Raw genomic sequence first — 16,124 nt, forward strand, 5'->3', positions numbered from 1 at the left:
TCTAACTACGAAAATATTTGATTTACAAATAAGGAATCCTACTTCGCGGAATTTCATTTATCACGGTAGGGTCTAGAACCGATTAACCGCGATAAATGAGGGTTCACTGTACTCCTTCTGTGCTTCCCAAACTGGAAAACCCATCCTAAACAAAGGGAAAAATAAAAACAAAATAAAGTGGTAAGGATAAAATAATAATTATATAGAGATAAAATGCAAATAATGAGAAAGAAAGAAAAGGCCACCATCAGTATTTTAAAAGGCAGGGAAGAAATTTTGTCATTTAATAGCAAAATCTACTTATAAAGAATTTTTTATCTGTCCACTCAACTTCCCTGGGAGACGCAGTCTAATAAATTTCTTTTTTTTAAACACCCCGACAGGGCTGCACTTTTATTACAACAGGAGCCTGGGAAGTCATCAGCATTGAAGCTCTTACCAACGAATACCTGTGAGTGTTCCAATACTCCACGGAATGTAAACCTCTTGTCATAATCAAGCCCTCTCTGCTCAGAAATGGGGGAGGGCGGAAATCGCCTACAAATAAACATTAGTCTCTTTGGAACGTGTTCAGTACTTTTTTTCTCTTTAACATACGGCAGGCTTAATGATTTTCACATATGCTTTGCAGACTTGATACCATGCCACATAAGCTCTACCTCTTGCTCTTACCTGCTTTACACTGTCGCCCCTTTTCCTGGAATGTGGAACTCGGCTTGGGAGGCCTTTTGTTCGCCTTCTTGGAGGTCTCGGGAGGGCTGTGTGTCTGTCCATATCTGGGCCTCGTCCTTTGAGAAAGGACACTTTTTTTGCAGAGTCTTTCAACTACATTAGTCAATGTTGTTGTTTTAATTAGAATTTGAGACACTGTCATGATTTTTTTTTTGGTTTCACTCTGGGAGAATTTTTTTGCCATTGTCCCTAGTAGTTCTTAGAGGCCTCTTCAAATGTAGCACTTCCACTGGCAAGAAAAGCAGGCTTTTGCCCTTGAGGAGTTTGTACTAGCACAGAAAAGGGAATGGCCATTTCAGATTCGTTGTCTAGTCATATTTTTTGTACAAAAGACTCTGAGTTTTTGTCCTGCTAATTAAGGAAGAAACGCCTATATCCATATATTTTAGCCTGTCAAGACAAAAAGTCCCTTATTTAGAACTGATATAGAACATCATTTTCAGTTTTAGGAAGTGGGGCTGGAGGGATTCAAGGATAAATGTAGGGCATATGTCTCAGGTGCGCTAATGCTTGATGTTGAGTTAAATGAATGCGTCTGACTTTTCAGAAAACATAATTAATATACATTATATTTGCTTTCTTCTCAGATACTACATTAGCAATGAACATAAAGGAATGCCAGGAGGAAGAAATCTGTATAAGTAAGAGCTCTACCTATGATGTTGTTGACTGGGGTGGTTTTAGCTGATGAATTCATTTCTGTGTCCAAATATTCCTAACCCTGGGACTGCTCTAGAATGCTTTCATCACTTTAGAAGCCAGTCTGCACATCCACACAAAAGAGGATGCCACATGGGATGGTTTGTGAGACTGCCAAACAATGAGACACTTCAGGTCGTTACAAATTAATCAAGTATGTCTTTTGCATCAAAAGCCCCTGGTGTCACAGTGGGTTAAGCATCACGAGGCTAGCCGAAAGGTGGGTGGTTTGAATATACCAGCCACTCCATGGAAGAAAGGTGAGGCAGTCTGTCTGTGGAGCTTTACAGAACCAGAAATCTTATGGAACAGTTCTACTCTGTCCTAGGGGGTCTCTGTGAGTCACAATTAACCCTATCGCAGCGTTTCCTTTTCTTTTCACATTAAGAAACAAGATGTTTTTCAGGATCGTTTTAGCATTCAGAAACCTTTGAAGCCTGAGCACCGTTATTCAATCCCTTCCTGTCACTATTCTGTCATCATGTACTTAATTTCTTCCTTGGGCTTTACAGAATCCAACTGAACAACACGAACAACGTGAAGTGCATTACCTGTGAGCTGGATACAGACAAGTGCCAATACTTTTCTGTGTCTTTTAGTAAAGAGACCAAGTATTATCAGCTAAGATGCTCCGGTAAGTCTGAACTGACTGGAAAGGTGGGCAGCTGCAGCTGGGGCACCGTGTCTGTCTGCAGTGGCTCTCTCCTTTCACCCCTTCCCCTTGTATTGGCCAAGACATCCTTCCTCCTCTCTCGGGACACGCTTCTTTCCTTGCCTCGGCCATCTCCGAGGTTTCCTTTCCTGTTTCCACCTTGAGAAACACCGCCCCCCCCCTGCCCCCAAATTTTCTCCTTTTGAATTTGACGAGCTCTTGAGATTGTGCAAGTCCCCTTCCCTGCACTCCTACCTGTATGTTTGAGCACCCTTCCTCTCCAGTCTGAACCCAAATCCTGGCATGGCACTGAGAACACATGCACTCCGGAACTTACATAGATACGGAGGTACTGCCTCCCTGTATACATACACTCATATTGTGGCTATTTTTGTTATCATTTTGCTCACTGCCTGTTGAATGTGAAAAAAATGCACGTGGGTGGTACCTGTCCCCTATTACATGCACTGCTCCCTTTTCTGAGTTTTTGATGTTATTTCTCTCATACGTGGGGGAAGCTGCATAAGGCGAGAGAAAGAGACTTATGTCAGACTGCACAGCTACTAAGCCGCAGAGCACGATTCAGAGGGCTCTCGTACTAGAATAATTCTCAAAATGGGAGAGAGAGACTGCATATTCTGGAAAGAGCTGACAATTGCCAAAACGGATCTCCAAGCCAATTAATCTGACTTTTCCCCTACAATTCTTTACTATGGCTATTTGTAGTTAGCACTTACATGCAAGTATGTTACACTAGATACTGTGCTGTCAGCGCACATTTGTGTATGCCCGCGCTGACAGCTTTATACTTATTCTCGTGTTACCTTTTAACAACTATAAAGTAGACGTCATTATCCCCACTTTGCATATTGAAGTTTAGATGATTTTGTCCAAAGTCACGCACAGTGAAACCAGGATTCAAACCCAGGTCTGTGTGGCACCTTTACTATGGTTCTGATCAAGGGTGAAGATTAATTAGTGGACAAATGCTAATCAAAATCGAACAGCGCACAAAATTCCATTACCTTCACCACTGCAACTATCACAGTTCGGATAAATGGTGAAGAGATGTGCTTGTCGGAAAAACACTTTGGCATGCCCGAAAGGAATCTCTCATGCCAGTCAGATGGGAGCTCAGCTTGGACTGGGCAGCACGAAGGAAGGAAACCCACCCCAACCCAGGTGGAAGTCCGGAGCTCCGCCCTGAAGGGGCGGGGCCTGAGAGAGCTGACAAGCTCTGCCGAGCTGGGTAGAAAGAGCGGGAAGGATGGGTGCAGGAGGGACCAAAGACTTAGATCATAGAAGGCCCAGAGGTGAGGCTGCTCCTTCCCTAGACTCCTTTCCTGCAATACTTCTTAAACTTAAATTACAGTTATTGTAAGGAAAGGGGAGTAAAAAATTGCAGTCATAATAACAGCCAGCAGTTTTTGACTTCCTTAGCCACTATGATATTTATTTTGTGTTCTATCAAAGTTCAATGGTTACAAATGATATTTTTGAAAAGGAATGTATGCTCTCTCTTTTTGTATGTAATATTCACCTAAACTACCTTTTTCCCGGATTATTTTAACAGGCCCTGGTCTGCCCTTGTATACTCTGCACAGCAGCAGCAATGACAGAGGTAATTGATCATTGATCACCTTCATTTGGTTTTAGGAACAGAGGTGATTGGGAGCACCACACTTAGCATAATACGATTTCCCTTGGCTTTTGAATCTCTTAACATACACCCTGACTTGAACTCAGGGCTTGTGGACCGAAAGATGTGTCATCTGGTCAGTGACAGACAGGTGCGTTCAGTGTTGCGTTGCACAGCCTAAATTCTTCACCTTGTGACACATTTCTGCTGTCCCCTATGTTTAACTAGCACTGAGAGTCCTGGAAAACAACTCCGCTCTGGGTGAATTGCTAAAGGATGTGCAGATGCCCACAAAGAAACTGGACTATCTTCAGATGAATGGAATGAGTAAGTTCAACAAGACTTAAACAGCAATAAATATAACTAAATATGATCATTTCATCTTTAAATTTGCATCTCATGTTAGATACAAATCCCATTTAGAGGGTGGCCAGGAAATAAATGTTCTATTACAAGAACTACTTATTTCGCATTCCTTTCCTTGAACAGAGGATAACATTCTATATAGAATGTGTTTGCCAAGAGAAAAGGTATCCTTGAACACTATGTTAGCGCTAGTGCAGGTGGATCATACTGGTAACTGCTGTAATTGTCACTTGTGCAGCAACCTTAAGGATACCCTATTATGCTTCACCCTGGACCCCAGGAGATTGAAAAGTCTGTGAGATAATAGCATTGAAAGCATTAGGAACAGCTATAAAAGGTTGAAACTTTAGTCTCACTACAGAAATCTTGACTTTTTCTAAAATACCCTCCCTGTAATTAGCCTGTCCCTGGTCTTGTGGCCTAACCATAGTTTATTTAGTGACTTCACAAACAATTAATTCTTTTGAGTGGGAAACCTTATTTGTTTCTTTGTCTTTCTCTCCCAGCAGGAATAACAATATATGGGTGGAAAATCTATCAGGAATCTATCTCTCTATATCTACCTATCTCTCTCTATTTTAAAACAGCATAGATTTAGTTCACTTTAAAATGTAAAATAAAAACCAAACTCAACTGCCCCAGTATGAAATGAGAAGAAAATCACTGAGTCGGTTTCTGGAGCATCTTAGACTTGAATGTGTATTTGACTCACCCGCGACCTTGTGGACATGAACATTCAGATCAGAGCAGGCCCGGGCATCTGCATTTGGAATGAGCCCCTCGTTGCTTTTGGCCCACTCTAGAGTGGCAAGCGCTCTGAGTTTGGGGACAGCTAACAGGAACATTCTGGTGCTGAATGTATTACAAGCCAAGAGGTGACATTTGATTTCACTGGGTACACAGGAGATCCAGAAGACTCAGGGTCTTCTGGATCAGAGGGATAATGTGCTAAAGAGAGTAGGTTGGAGCGGTGGGGGAGGGGAGTCCAGTTGGTAGGGGTTATAGCATTTCAAAAACTGGCAAATGAAGCCCTGAAGAGAGGGTGGGGGTGGGGGTGGGTGGGAGATGGGAGGGTGGGGGTAGGGGGGTGGAGGGAGCAGGAAGGAAGGACTTTGAGAAAAAGAATCCATACCCTCAACAAGGTAGAAGTACAATATCGTCTATTCAACGAATGCCTATTCAGTAAGGCAAAAGCAAAACATTCAGGATCAATTACTGCTGGTTTGTCATACTATTGAAATGATGATGGAGACTTACATTCGTGATGCTTTTATTAGAGTTGGAATCGAAGGCAGTAGGTTACAAGCACCTTAAATCAGAAGGTATGAAAATTGCCTGCCAAATACCAATTGAGGCGGATGCTATCTGGCTGAAGATTCTACTCCAAAACTTTTAATTTCTCCTAAACTAAAATAATTGTAAAACAGCAAAAACAAAAATGAAGAGTGATGTATGAAGAAGCAGCTCTAAAGAAGAGCCTTATTTTCCAACAGGTAGAAGCTATTGATTTAGAAGGTAATCTTATTAAGATAAACAGGAACTCGCATTAAAGAAAAAAGTACAAGATTAGTTTTAACTGACACCTGAATTTTGGAGACAGGGAAGCAGATTCATTTATTAAGGAACAAATATTACTTCACTGATGTCAAAAGAAACCACAGAGAATTAAATGGATCTGCAGAGATGGTGCAGAATACCTGCAAGAGTTTACTTCGGGTAGACCTGATTGCTTCCTGCAAAACACAGAGCTAAAAATGGGGTCGCAATACAATAACAAGAATGTTATTAAATCCGAATTTTAACTGAAAAATCCTAAACAGCTTCAAGGAAATTCAAGAAGAGGAAAACTTAGAACTTAAGCCATAAACAAACTAGATAAGTAGAGCAGATGCCAACAAACAGGGCTATGAAAACAAAACTTCAGATATTTGAAGATCCACTTTTATTTTACAATGCATCAGTGTCTTTAATAGGTGTATTAAAGAGACTTTATTGTTTATTGTTTTAATTCTAACTAGTTTCTTAATGTGGGAGAGAATCTTTTTATATCCTAAAAGCATTCAGGATCTAAACAGTTCATTTCTGTTTTTCTATTCTTATTTAGTATGTTATTAAACTCCAGATACGGCTTATCACTGACAGAAAAAAGAAAGAAAATTGTGTTCTAATAACTACTCTTTCCTCTGCTAATTAATCTTTCTGTTTGTTTAGAAGCTTGGTATCAGATGATCTTGCCTCCCCATTTTGATGAATCCAAGAAATATCCTCTACTAATAGACGTGTAAGTATTTAAGAGAAGTGGATGGTTTCAAAGTTTGCCATTATATGCTCTTTTCCCCAGAGCTGGTTACTGAAAAATAGAGCCAAAAATGCATCCTTTCTTTCTGTCTGAATTGTTGTAAGGCAATTTCACTGCCATCTCTTTCTATTTTGCTCTCCAAATGCCAGCCAGTGTTTCCTTCCAGTACGTATTCTCCCATCAAATACGGCATGTACGTTTTGTTTTCTCTCCTTGAACTCCTAAGGCAGTTTCCAAAGAAAAATGTTTAAGTCCTAGACAATTTAACAAGCAAAAGATGCTCTAACAGCCTTGACGATTTCCTTACCCCTCCAACTTGCCCCAACGTTTCCCTTTGATTCATTCGTCCACTATTTCTTCTGCTTTCTCAAATACCACTGACTGGTATGTTCTCTTCCTCTTTTTGGTCAAGTTCCAAAAAATGCTGAAATCACAGTCTTTGAAACAGTTAATGAGAATTTGTGTGATCTTTAAAATATAGCAGCACTGGAAGATATTTATTTTAATGACTACCAATACGTTTTGATGGGATCCTTTAAAAGCTGTCCTAGCCTCGCCCATAATGCCACATTGTCACATTTCCTGTTTGAGCTTGTCCCATTTCCTTTATTAAAATACAAGGAAACGAACAAGTGTTCTGGGTGACTTCCCTGTGCCAGGTGTCTCACCAATAGTTCTCCGTTCATTCACATGGGAGACTGTACTCAGATACATCACTTGTCTGTTGTCACTAGCAAGAGAGAAGACAGAGGTATTAGTGTCCCACACAATTTCCCTCCACTATAATCTTGATTCCTTAAAAACTGAACATAAAATCTCAATGGTAAAGATGGATACTATAAACTCCCTGATGAGCCATTTGATTTTTATTAAGATAACCTAGTACTGTTTATAGTGATGTTAATTTGCCCTGGTGGCATAGTGGTTAAAAGTTAAGCCGACCCACAAGCTCAGCAGTTCAAAACCACCACCTTCCCTGAGGAAGAAAGACAGGACTTTCTACACCCATTAACAATTAGTCTTGGAAACTCACAGGGAGAGTTTGTACCATGAAGTCACTTTGAGTCAGCATAGACTGGGTAAAGTAAATTTGAGAATTTACTCTATGTTTTAGCCCTGATATATATTTTTAAAGTGTCCTTAGGAAAAGAGTAATATTTCTCTTTTTGCTCTTCAATAAGTAATTATTAGGACCCGCTCTTCATTAGAAAAGTATAAGAAACATAGTAACATGTGGGTCTATTTCTATTCAGTTATTGTCCTCTTTAAAATAAATATATATTTTTTGCTGTTGAAAACATAAAGCAAAAATATGCACCAACTTAAGAAAATGGAATGCAGTGACCTTGATGACAGTCGTCAAGTTGTGCCACCGTTTCCCACGCTCCTTTTGAGTCTTGTGGCTGCCTGGATACACAAGTCCATTGCCTCCTACCGCTTCTCTCTGATCTTTGGAGTTGATTCTCTCTAAGCAGTTGTCAATTGGGTCCCAAATAAGCATAAATCTCAAGGCTGCCTTTAAAAAAAACTAGTTAAGCTAAGCTGTTGTTGGGTTTTAAGAAGACTTCAGGGGGCATTTTTGGTTTATGATTTAAGAATGATCTTGAATTGACGGCAGGGGGTCTCGGTGGGTGTTGTTCAGGAAAAGGAGGAAAACAATAGCAAAGGCATGCGGGAAGGAACTGTGGAGCCTGGGTGGGAGGGAGTGAGCTGACACTTAGGGGAGATGGGGGGCTGGGGGAGCTCTGGGGCCAGACTCCTGTCTGTGGATGACTCGAACATGACACATTCAAATGAGAGGGCGATGAGCTTGAGGAAGTCCCTCTCTGTTTCTTTTCTTTAAACACACAACACGTTTAATACATTGTCAACAGGGTGGACCTTTGTAGAGCAGTTCAGTTTCCATCAGCAATTTATAGCGTGCTGTTTCACGTCGCAGATCAGTAACCTCTCACCCAGCTGCAGGGAGCCGCTCTGGACTAAGCAGCGGAACACCGGGAGGACCAGAAAGGGATGGCGGGCTCTGCCGTGGTCGCCTGTGCAGATTGCAGACCCAAACATGAGAACTACTCACTCGATCGCACAGCAACAGGCCTATTTCCCAATAGACTCTATTTCTTTTTCTCTCTTTTAATTATGAAAAAAAAATTCATCTTAATTTGCATAACCATAAAAACCAAAAGCCAGACTCACCGCCATCAAGTTGATTCCAACTCATAGTCACCCTATAGGACAAAGTAGAACTGCCCATGTAGGTTTCCGAGGCTGTCAATCTCTATGGGAGCAGGCAACCTCATTTTTCTCCCATTGAGCATCTGCTGGGTTTGAATCACTGACTTTGTCGTTAGCAGCCCTACACAACCTACTACTCTACAATAGTCACATTTAAATGAACAGGACTACTCTCGTGACAGACAGGACAGAGACCTGTGGCTAAAGGGAAAGTAAGTGGGAATAGTCACAAAACGTGGCGAGAACACAGGCCAGCTGCAGCAATCTCAGGCAATCATGCTTAGGTTTGCAAGTACATGGGAACGCCATGTGTGTAGTGATTTGCTGTGAGACCACTGATGTTTCCTAAGGTGATTCTTCCTCATTACGTTGGTAAGCAGATGGCTTGGCACACCAGTGTCAACAAAATAGGGAACACTTCTCTGTGGTAAATCCTACAAATGTCTTAGTAGGTTCTACAAATCTCTGATATCACTTGTTGAATTTTGATGCTCAGGAGGTAACCCCAGGAAATGACCACCCAGGGAAATTTTACAACCAATGATATTCTTAGGCCAAAAAACCCCACAAAAACCCGAACAGAGGCTCCTTACCCTTCTTTCCACCTTCAGATGGCTGAAGTGGACGCCTTTCCCTTTCTAGTTGCTCTGCTCCAAGGTCTTCCTGGATTTTTCCTGGAGGATCTTTTTCTTCTGTATTTTCTTTAACCTCCGGTCTCTCTCCCCCCACCCCCTCTCGTTCAGCTCAGTGATGATGTAAGCAGAATTTGCTCAATTCAGGGGCTGATGACATGCTAATGGGAATTTACACCCCCATTTGTTATCTTAATGCTTCAATCAAAGTAGCAAAGAAAGTCTGGAGGTGGGGGGGGTAGTTTTACCTGTAGTTCCACTGCTATGGGGCTTAGCCAAGTGTACCCCCACCCCACCCCCCCCTGGCTACACCAGCCAGTTCACAACTGTCACTTCCTTCGTGGCATCTTTCAACGCTGGCCAAGTAACACCTGCTGGAGTATCTTCTTTTCACAGAATCTTGACTTGGGCTTCATTCACATTCTGGATAACTGCTGCTCAAGCCCCCAGCTGTGAACTTGGCCTCACCGAGGAAAAAGGCAGCTTCTCTCATCACTGTACCCAACAACATTTTAGTCTCTCCGATTTTTTCTTTAGGATCTGTTGAAATCAAATAGTCGAAGCATCAGATCTTTTCCTCAGTAGGTCTCAGCCTGTCTGTGCTCCTTCCAAGGGAGCCTTCGCGTGGTTTACGTTTTCTCCAGGGAAAGATCTCCAGTTCGACTTTGCCCTCTATCCTGACCATGCTTGCCCGCTGGGCCACCAGGCTGCCCCAGCACCGTTTCCTGCAGCCTCGGTCCCTCCCCCTACCTGAATCAGCTGCTTGTGTCACTTGACCTTTCCAGTTGCTGAGAGGCAACAGAACGCCTCCCCGGTTTGCTTTGTGACATTCGCTGCGGTGTCCTCGGCAGACTTGCAGCAAACGCTGCATTCCGTGTATCTATGTGTCCTTCTTTCCTGCCCCTTCTACTTCTGAGCGTTACTTTAGAGGACAGGCGGCCCTTTTGGCCTTATCGGGGTTTAGTTCCAGATTTGAAGGGTGTTTAGGGCCACAGGCAGGCGTCCTGGTAGTGTGGTGGTTTAAGCAGGGGCCTGTGAAGTGTGAGAAGGATGATTTGGCTCCACTAGCCATTCCGTGGGAGAAAGCCGAGGCAGTCTGTTGCGGTGACGTGGGACAGCCTCGGAGGAAATCTGGGTGCGGTTCAGTTCTGTCCCGAAAGGGTTGCTATGAGTCCGAATGGACTTGACGCATGTGAGTGAGTGGAAGGGCCACAGTCCTGGGGAACAATGACTTCAACTGGCCTTGCAGGACCCACCGATAGTTTTCTGTATCCTACTTTGATGAGCGTGACCAGGACTTCAAAGGCTAGCAAGTGGCCATCTCAAACACAATTAATGGTCTCTCCCTAAGTGGGGTAAAGAAGGTGGAAGAACACTACAACGGAAGGGAACAATCAGTTCAAAGGATTAATGAGTGATGTGAATTATAGCCTCCGCTACGTAGAGACCACAAGAACTAGATGGTACTCAGCTACCACTGCCAACCATTTTGCTTGGGACCACAGTCCTGGACAGAATGGGAGACAAAAATAGAACAAAATTAAGGATCATAAAAAAAAATTAGCTTCTGTTTCCTGAAGCCACCCACTTGTGGTACAGCTGCATTAGAGACAGGACAGCTGCCAGGTTTCAGGGGATCCATTCCTGATATCCTGCTGGCTGGCATAATGTCAGCCTCATGATCCAGAAAGATGCATATCTCTTGTCCACAGGGAAGTGGAATGGGAGTACTCTGCATTTGGTGAAGTACTAGGAGTGCTGACAATCTGATCTCTTTCACAGATATGCAGGCCCCTGTAGTCAAAAAGCAGACACCGCCTTCAGACTCAACTGGGCTACTTACCTTGCAAGCACAGAAAACATTATAGTAGCTAGTGTTGATGGCAGAGGAAGTGGTTACCAAGGAGATAATATCATGCACGCAATAAACAGAAGACTGGGAACATTTGAAGTGGAAGATCAAATTGAAGCAGCCAGGTGAGTTATGAGGAGATGGATTCAAAAGTGGTTGGATTTTTTTCCAATTTATATGTTAACATTATAAACTATAAAGAATTTGGATTGCCCTCAGATGAACTTGTAACCTTTCATCGTTGGGGTGAATTTTTAGTGGATGTTATTTAGAAATAAATCTGTATGATTACAGATTAATGGAAAGTTTTTTAAAAATCACATCCCAAATCCCTCTCTGTGGGAGTCTAGAAAAGTAGTAACCATGTCCTCCTGTCATCTAAGAACAGACTCCAAATTCATCTAACACATGTGGATGAACCGGAAGATAAATGTACCCCTGAGTAAGCATCTAGCCCAACAAGCAAGCCCCTCCTTTTCGTTCAGGAGGAGTAGGAGAGGGACAGCTTTGGGGTCTAAGGAGTGGTTTATACAGCTTGGGAAAGGTGATGTGGAGCCCCATCACCGTCCGTCATAAGGACAGGGCTTCATTGAGCATGAATGACATCTGATCTTATGCTTTCCAGTTATGGGAGTACACATAGATGTGACTGAGCTTAAGAGAGATTTTTATCATGAATGTTGGTTATCATGTATTGAGCCTACACTGGGATATGTTTTACCTGCCTTCTTATCAAAGCTGCCCAGCAGCTCATGGAAGCGTCGCAGCAGCTGGCGGAGGGGAGGTGCTCCTCCCTCCAGGTTTCAGTGCAAAGTGAAGGTTCTTTGGGTAGGTGACCTGCCCTGTCAGACAGGATTTGGATCCAAAAGCTTACAGTCCATTGCATGTGGCTGGTAAATGGGAATCTCATCTTGGAGGTTCCACAATATATGGAAAACAGTAAGTGGGGAGGTTAACAATAATGTTGATAAATGAAAAACTAAGAAATGCAGAAATGTTCATAAGTAATTAAGTGAGTAGGAAAATATCTTTGCGAAAAGGAACAACAAAGAAAAGACCAATCATTTCTTGAGTATCCCTGAATGGATGAAAGTCTCATAACAAAGTTAATAATTGCCTATTTTCCTTAGTAATAAAAGGAGGAAGAGAGTTAGATTGGAGAGAGGAGAAATTTGTTCAAGACTGTCATGTGATATTATAAACAAGTAGGTTTGCTTATTCGGACTGTGATGGGAGAAATGGGATATGGTTACACGGCCTCTGGAATCTGAGCAACTCAATCCCCCAGATCAGAGAATTCTGGAGCCTAATAAGCAGCTCCGGTTAAAAGGCTAGCGAGATGTGTCTATTTACAAAATGAAATACGATTTCAGCAACAAACATGAACTCTGCACCACCACGTGGATGGATCCCATGAGAAGACTGCTGAGGAAGAGAGGCTGGACACAAAAGTGTACATTTTGCAAGATTTAAAAAAAAGAAGAAGATCTAATCAGAATAGAAGTGACTTCTGATAAATATCAGAATGAGTAGTGATTATTTGTCTCCATTCATACACACACACACAAATTGAGGCAAAATATTTATGGAAGCCAATAAAAGAAAAAGATGGTTTTTATTCATTTATAAATGAGGAACTGACTGGGGGGCCCCTGGGGGGCCAGTAATGTACTCAGTCTTGATTCAGGTTTCAAAGATATGCACCTGTAAGATGCATCCAATTGTACACTTAGGATTTGGTATACATTTCTGTATTTACAGTATTCCCTAGTTTGTAGAAGTTTACATTGAGAAGATTATTTGGAAAACTACTTACTTTAACTTTTTTCTCTGTTATTGCTTAACTCAGAGCAGCCAAAACACAGGTGATCATTGACAACAGAAAGACTTTCAAAGTCACATATCAGTCAGTGCAAAACCTCAGCAACAGCCCTTCCATGCTCCACAATACATCAAAATGAAGCCTCATTTGACAGAGTAAGGAAAAAGTCCCTAAGGTTTATAGATATATTTGGGTTGCCTGTCTCTAACAAAACATTTACCATTTCAACTAGTTTTAGATGTACAATTCAGTGAACAATTTGCCTTTTGATGTAAGGTTACAAATAGCTGTGCAAAAACATTTTGCTCATTTCTTTACAGGGATTTCATTCTGAACACAGTTTAGCAGCAGCTAAGACTTTCTTTAATCCATCAAAGAACAAATTGCTTTATGTTGAGTGGTGCAGAGCTAACTAATCAACACTAAGCGGAGAGTGACTTATTTAGAGAGGGGTGGTTAACTTCTCAGGTAGGCTGCCCAGAGACATTCTAAGCCCTACCCAGATGTTCTCCATACTCCTGTATTTCTCCATAGCAGGGGCAGCCTCTCTTGAACTGAAAAACATCTGGAGAGATTTAAATTTAATTACATAAAGAAAAGTGCATCTGGGCTGCAAATTTTTATATAAAGCTGTGAAGAAGAGAAAAAAACAACAAACCTGCTAGCATTTGTTTTCTGTGAATCATACGCACACAGAGACACATAGGCAGAGACAAAATTTTTATGGATGCCCAACAAGACCTTGTTCATCTAGGCCTTAAGTTAACATGAGAGATAGCGACGTTGTAGATGTTGATCTCAGGTGTTGATTGATTGTTGCAGGGTTTAGTCTTCATTTATAATAAAATGAAGTCAAGGACAAATGACAGGGCTTCATCTTCATGCAGTTATCTAACCTTTCCATACTAATGCATGAACTTCCTCCATGTCTTGTAGACAATTCTCAAAAATGGGATTTGTGGATGAGAAACGGATTGCAATTTGGGGCTGGGTGAGTAGTGGCTTGGCTGGTGAATCTGTGTGGGTTCCTTAATGAATACAACCCAGAGCTGGATGATTTATCTTTTGTACATGCGCATTTGGAGAAGAACATTGTGTTGATCATTTGTCAGCGAAGATCCACTTAACAAAGGGGAGACCTGGAGGTGGTGCTTCTGTAGACTCTATTGAGATAGGCCTCCCCTTCTGTTCACTGGGATAGAGGGGAGGGGGAAGGAGGGAAACTGCTTCTGCTTGAGTCACTCAGTAAAGATGCAACATTTTTGTTTGCTTTCTTCCTTTAAATGCACACCCCCCCACCCCACCCCCTTGTTACCACGACGAGCAACATGGTCATGCATTTCCCCCTGCCTTTAGTATTAAAGCGGACCAGGCCACTGAAGTGCAGTCTTTAGATAACAGCTCAATTAAGGCCAATTTAAGACTGGTCTCACAGGCGTTCTTTCTCTAAAGAGTCACAGTATATAAAGATGCGAGAAATATGGAAACTGCGACTTGCTTACCATATGTCCTTATTCCCTTACCTCCACAAAAATAACTGTTTCTGTCCCTTAGTCATATGGAGGGTACGTAACCTCCATGGTGCTGGGATCCGGAAGTGGTGTGTTCAAGTGTGGAATTGCTGTGGCTCCTGTGTCACGCTGGGAATACTATGGTACGTAATGGCGACCCGGTTACCCAGATCATGAGTGTTGGCCTTAACATTCTAGTGACAAACGATTCCCCTTTGAGTTTCAGGGTTCCCACGGTGAATAAGATGATTCATTTTGTAAGTCCTTGATGGGTACCCATTCTCAGACGGTCTCCTTTATACGGTTACTGTGAAAGACTGTGTGATATTAATTATATAAGTTCTCTACATATGGAGTTACTTATGAATCGATTGTTTTTATAAATTTCAAAATAGCCTCTCAAATTCCATCTCTGCAGATAAAACCTGCTTTTTCTTTATTCAAATCTGAATGCTGAGCTTCCCACATTAACGTCATTTGAGAAAGCACGTATCTCTTGCCCCTCCCGTAGAGGTCAAAGGTCTGAGTCGTAGGGCTTTGGATGGAGAAGGAATGCCTGGAGGGGCTGCGCTGGTGCTCACTAGGTTGGAGTCCATCCGGAGGCACCCCAGAAGTGACCTAACGGGCCCCAAACCCGCTACTGAGAACCCTCTGGAGCACAGCTCCACTCTGACACTCTGACACACACAGGGTGGCCAAGAGTCAGGACTGGCTTAACAACTACAGCGTGTGCGTGTGTGCGTGCGTGCGTGTGTGTGTGTGTGTGTGTGATGGGCAGGGGTTGGGGTGGAAAGAGGAAAGCAAGTGCAGGGGGATTCTAGGTGAAAAGAGTTTGTTTTCTTCTACTACCTCAAAGGAGTTAACAGCCACTTTAGTGCAGTCTCCTCTTCGTTAAGAAAACATTAGTCTTTAAGGCACCAAACATTCAAACAAATATCAGGCTTTATTCCGCAGGGAAGGGCCCTGGTGGCATAGTGGTTATGCACTGGGCTGTAACCGACAAGGTCAGCGGTTCTAAAACCGCCAGCCGGTTCTCTGGAGAAAGACAGGGCTGTCTACTCCTGGAAAAGAGTTAAAGTCTAGGAAACTCCAGGGCGCAGATCTATCCTGTCCTATAGGGTCGCTATGAAGGGACATCAACTTGCTGGCTGTGTTTGTTTTGCTTTTTTGGATGAACAAGTAAATAGTATATAAGACTAGGTAGATAGCAAGACGCCTTCTTCTGATCCCTTCTCATGTCCCTTATACATTTTCAGGATGAATGGTATTCTTGGAATGAATGTGCTTCTTAAATTCTTTATATCCTAATTCTCATTTGAGCAGCCTGGCATTGCTAACTTTAAGGCTGTAGTTCAAACCCACCGACTGTTCTCTGAGAGAAGAGGTGCAGCTGGGAAACCACACGTAGAGTTGCTATGAGTTGGAATCAAATCTATGGCAGTGGGCAGGGTGTGCTTAATTCTAACCCTATGGAGACCTTTGGCTTTAAAATCTGTCCCAGCCTAAAGAAAGCACTGCAAAACAACGCACACAAACCCCAAACGTGAACAGCCACAGAAACACTGCTGCTATTCTGATAAGCAACGAAAGGGAATAGTTAAGATCTGAGCTACATACAAGGATTTTTTAAAATCGTTTTATTAGGGGCTCATAGAACTCTTATCACAATCCATACATACATCAGTTGT

The 16,124-nt window shown here is 42.4% G+C and overlaps 1 protein-coding gene across 2 annotated transcripts in view; it reads left to right on the plus strand.

Moving 5' to 3' along the window:
- The window catches only part of DPP4 (dipeptidyl peptidase 4), a 105,543-nt gene that overhangs the window by 70,756 nt on the left and 18,663 nt on the right, over positions 1-16,124 (plus strand). For both annotated transcript variants that reach the window (XM_045299455.1, XM_045299459.1), the window contains exons 14-22: positions 384-451; positions 1,320-1,373; positions 1,944-2,065; positions 3,657-3,704; positions 3,951-4,049; positions 6,300-6,369; positions 11,034-11,228; positions 13,862-13,916; positions 14,480-14,579. In XM_045299455.1, coding sequence (XP_045155390.1) covers positions 384-451; positions 1,320-1,373; positions 1,944-2,065; positions 3,657-3,704; positions 3,951-4,049; positions 6,300-6,369; positions 11,034-11,228; positions 13,862-13,916; positions 14,480-14,579 — 811 coding nt within the window. The remainder of the gene's footprint in view (positions 1-383; positions 452-1,319; positions 1,374-1,943; positions 2,066-3,656; positions 3,705-3,950; positions 4,050-6,299; positions 6,370-11,033; positions 11,229-13,861; positions 13,917-14,479; positions 14,580-16,124) is intronic.

This window comes from Echinops telfairi, unplaced genomic scaffold (genome assembly GCF_000313985.2).
Source record: "Echinops telfairi isolate 266 unplaced genomic scaffold, ASM31398v2 ScPeMD7_4;HRSCAF=17, whole genome shotgun sequence".
NCBI lineage: Eukaryota > Metazoa > Chordata > Mammalia > Afrosoricida > Tenrecidae > Echinops > Echinops telfairi.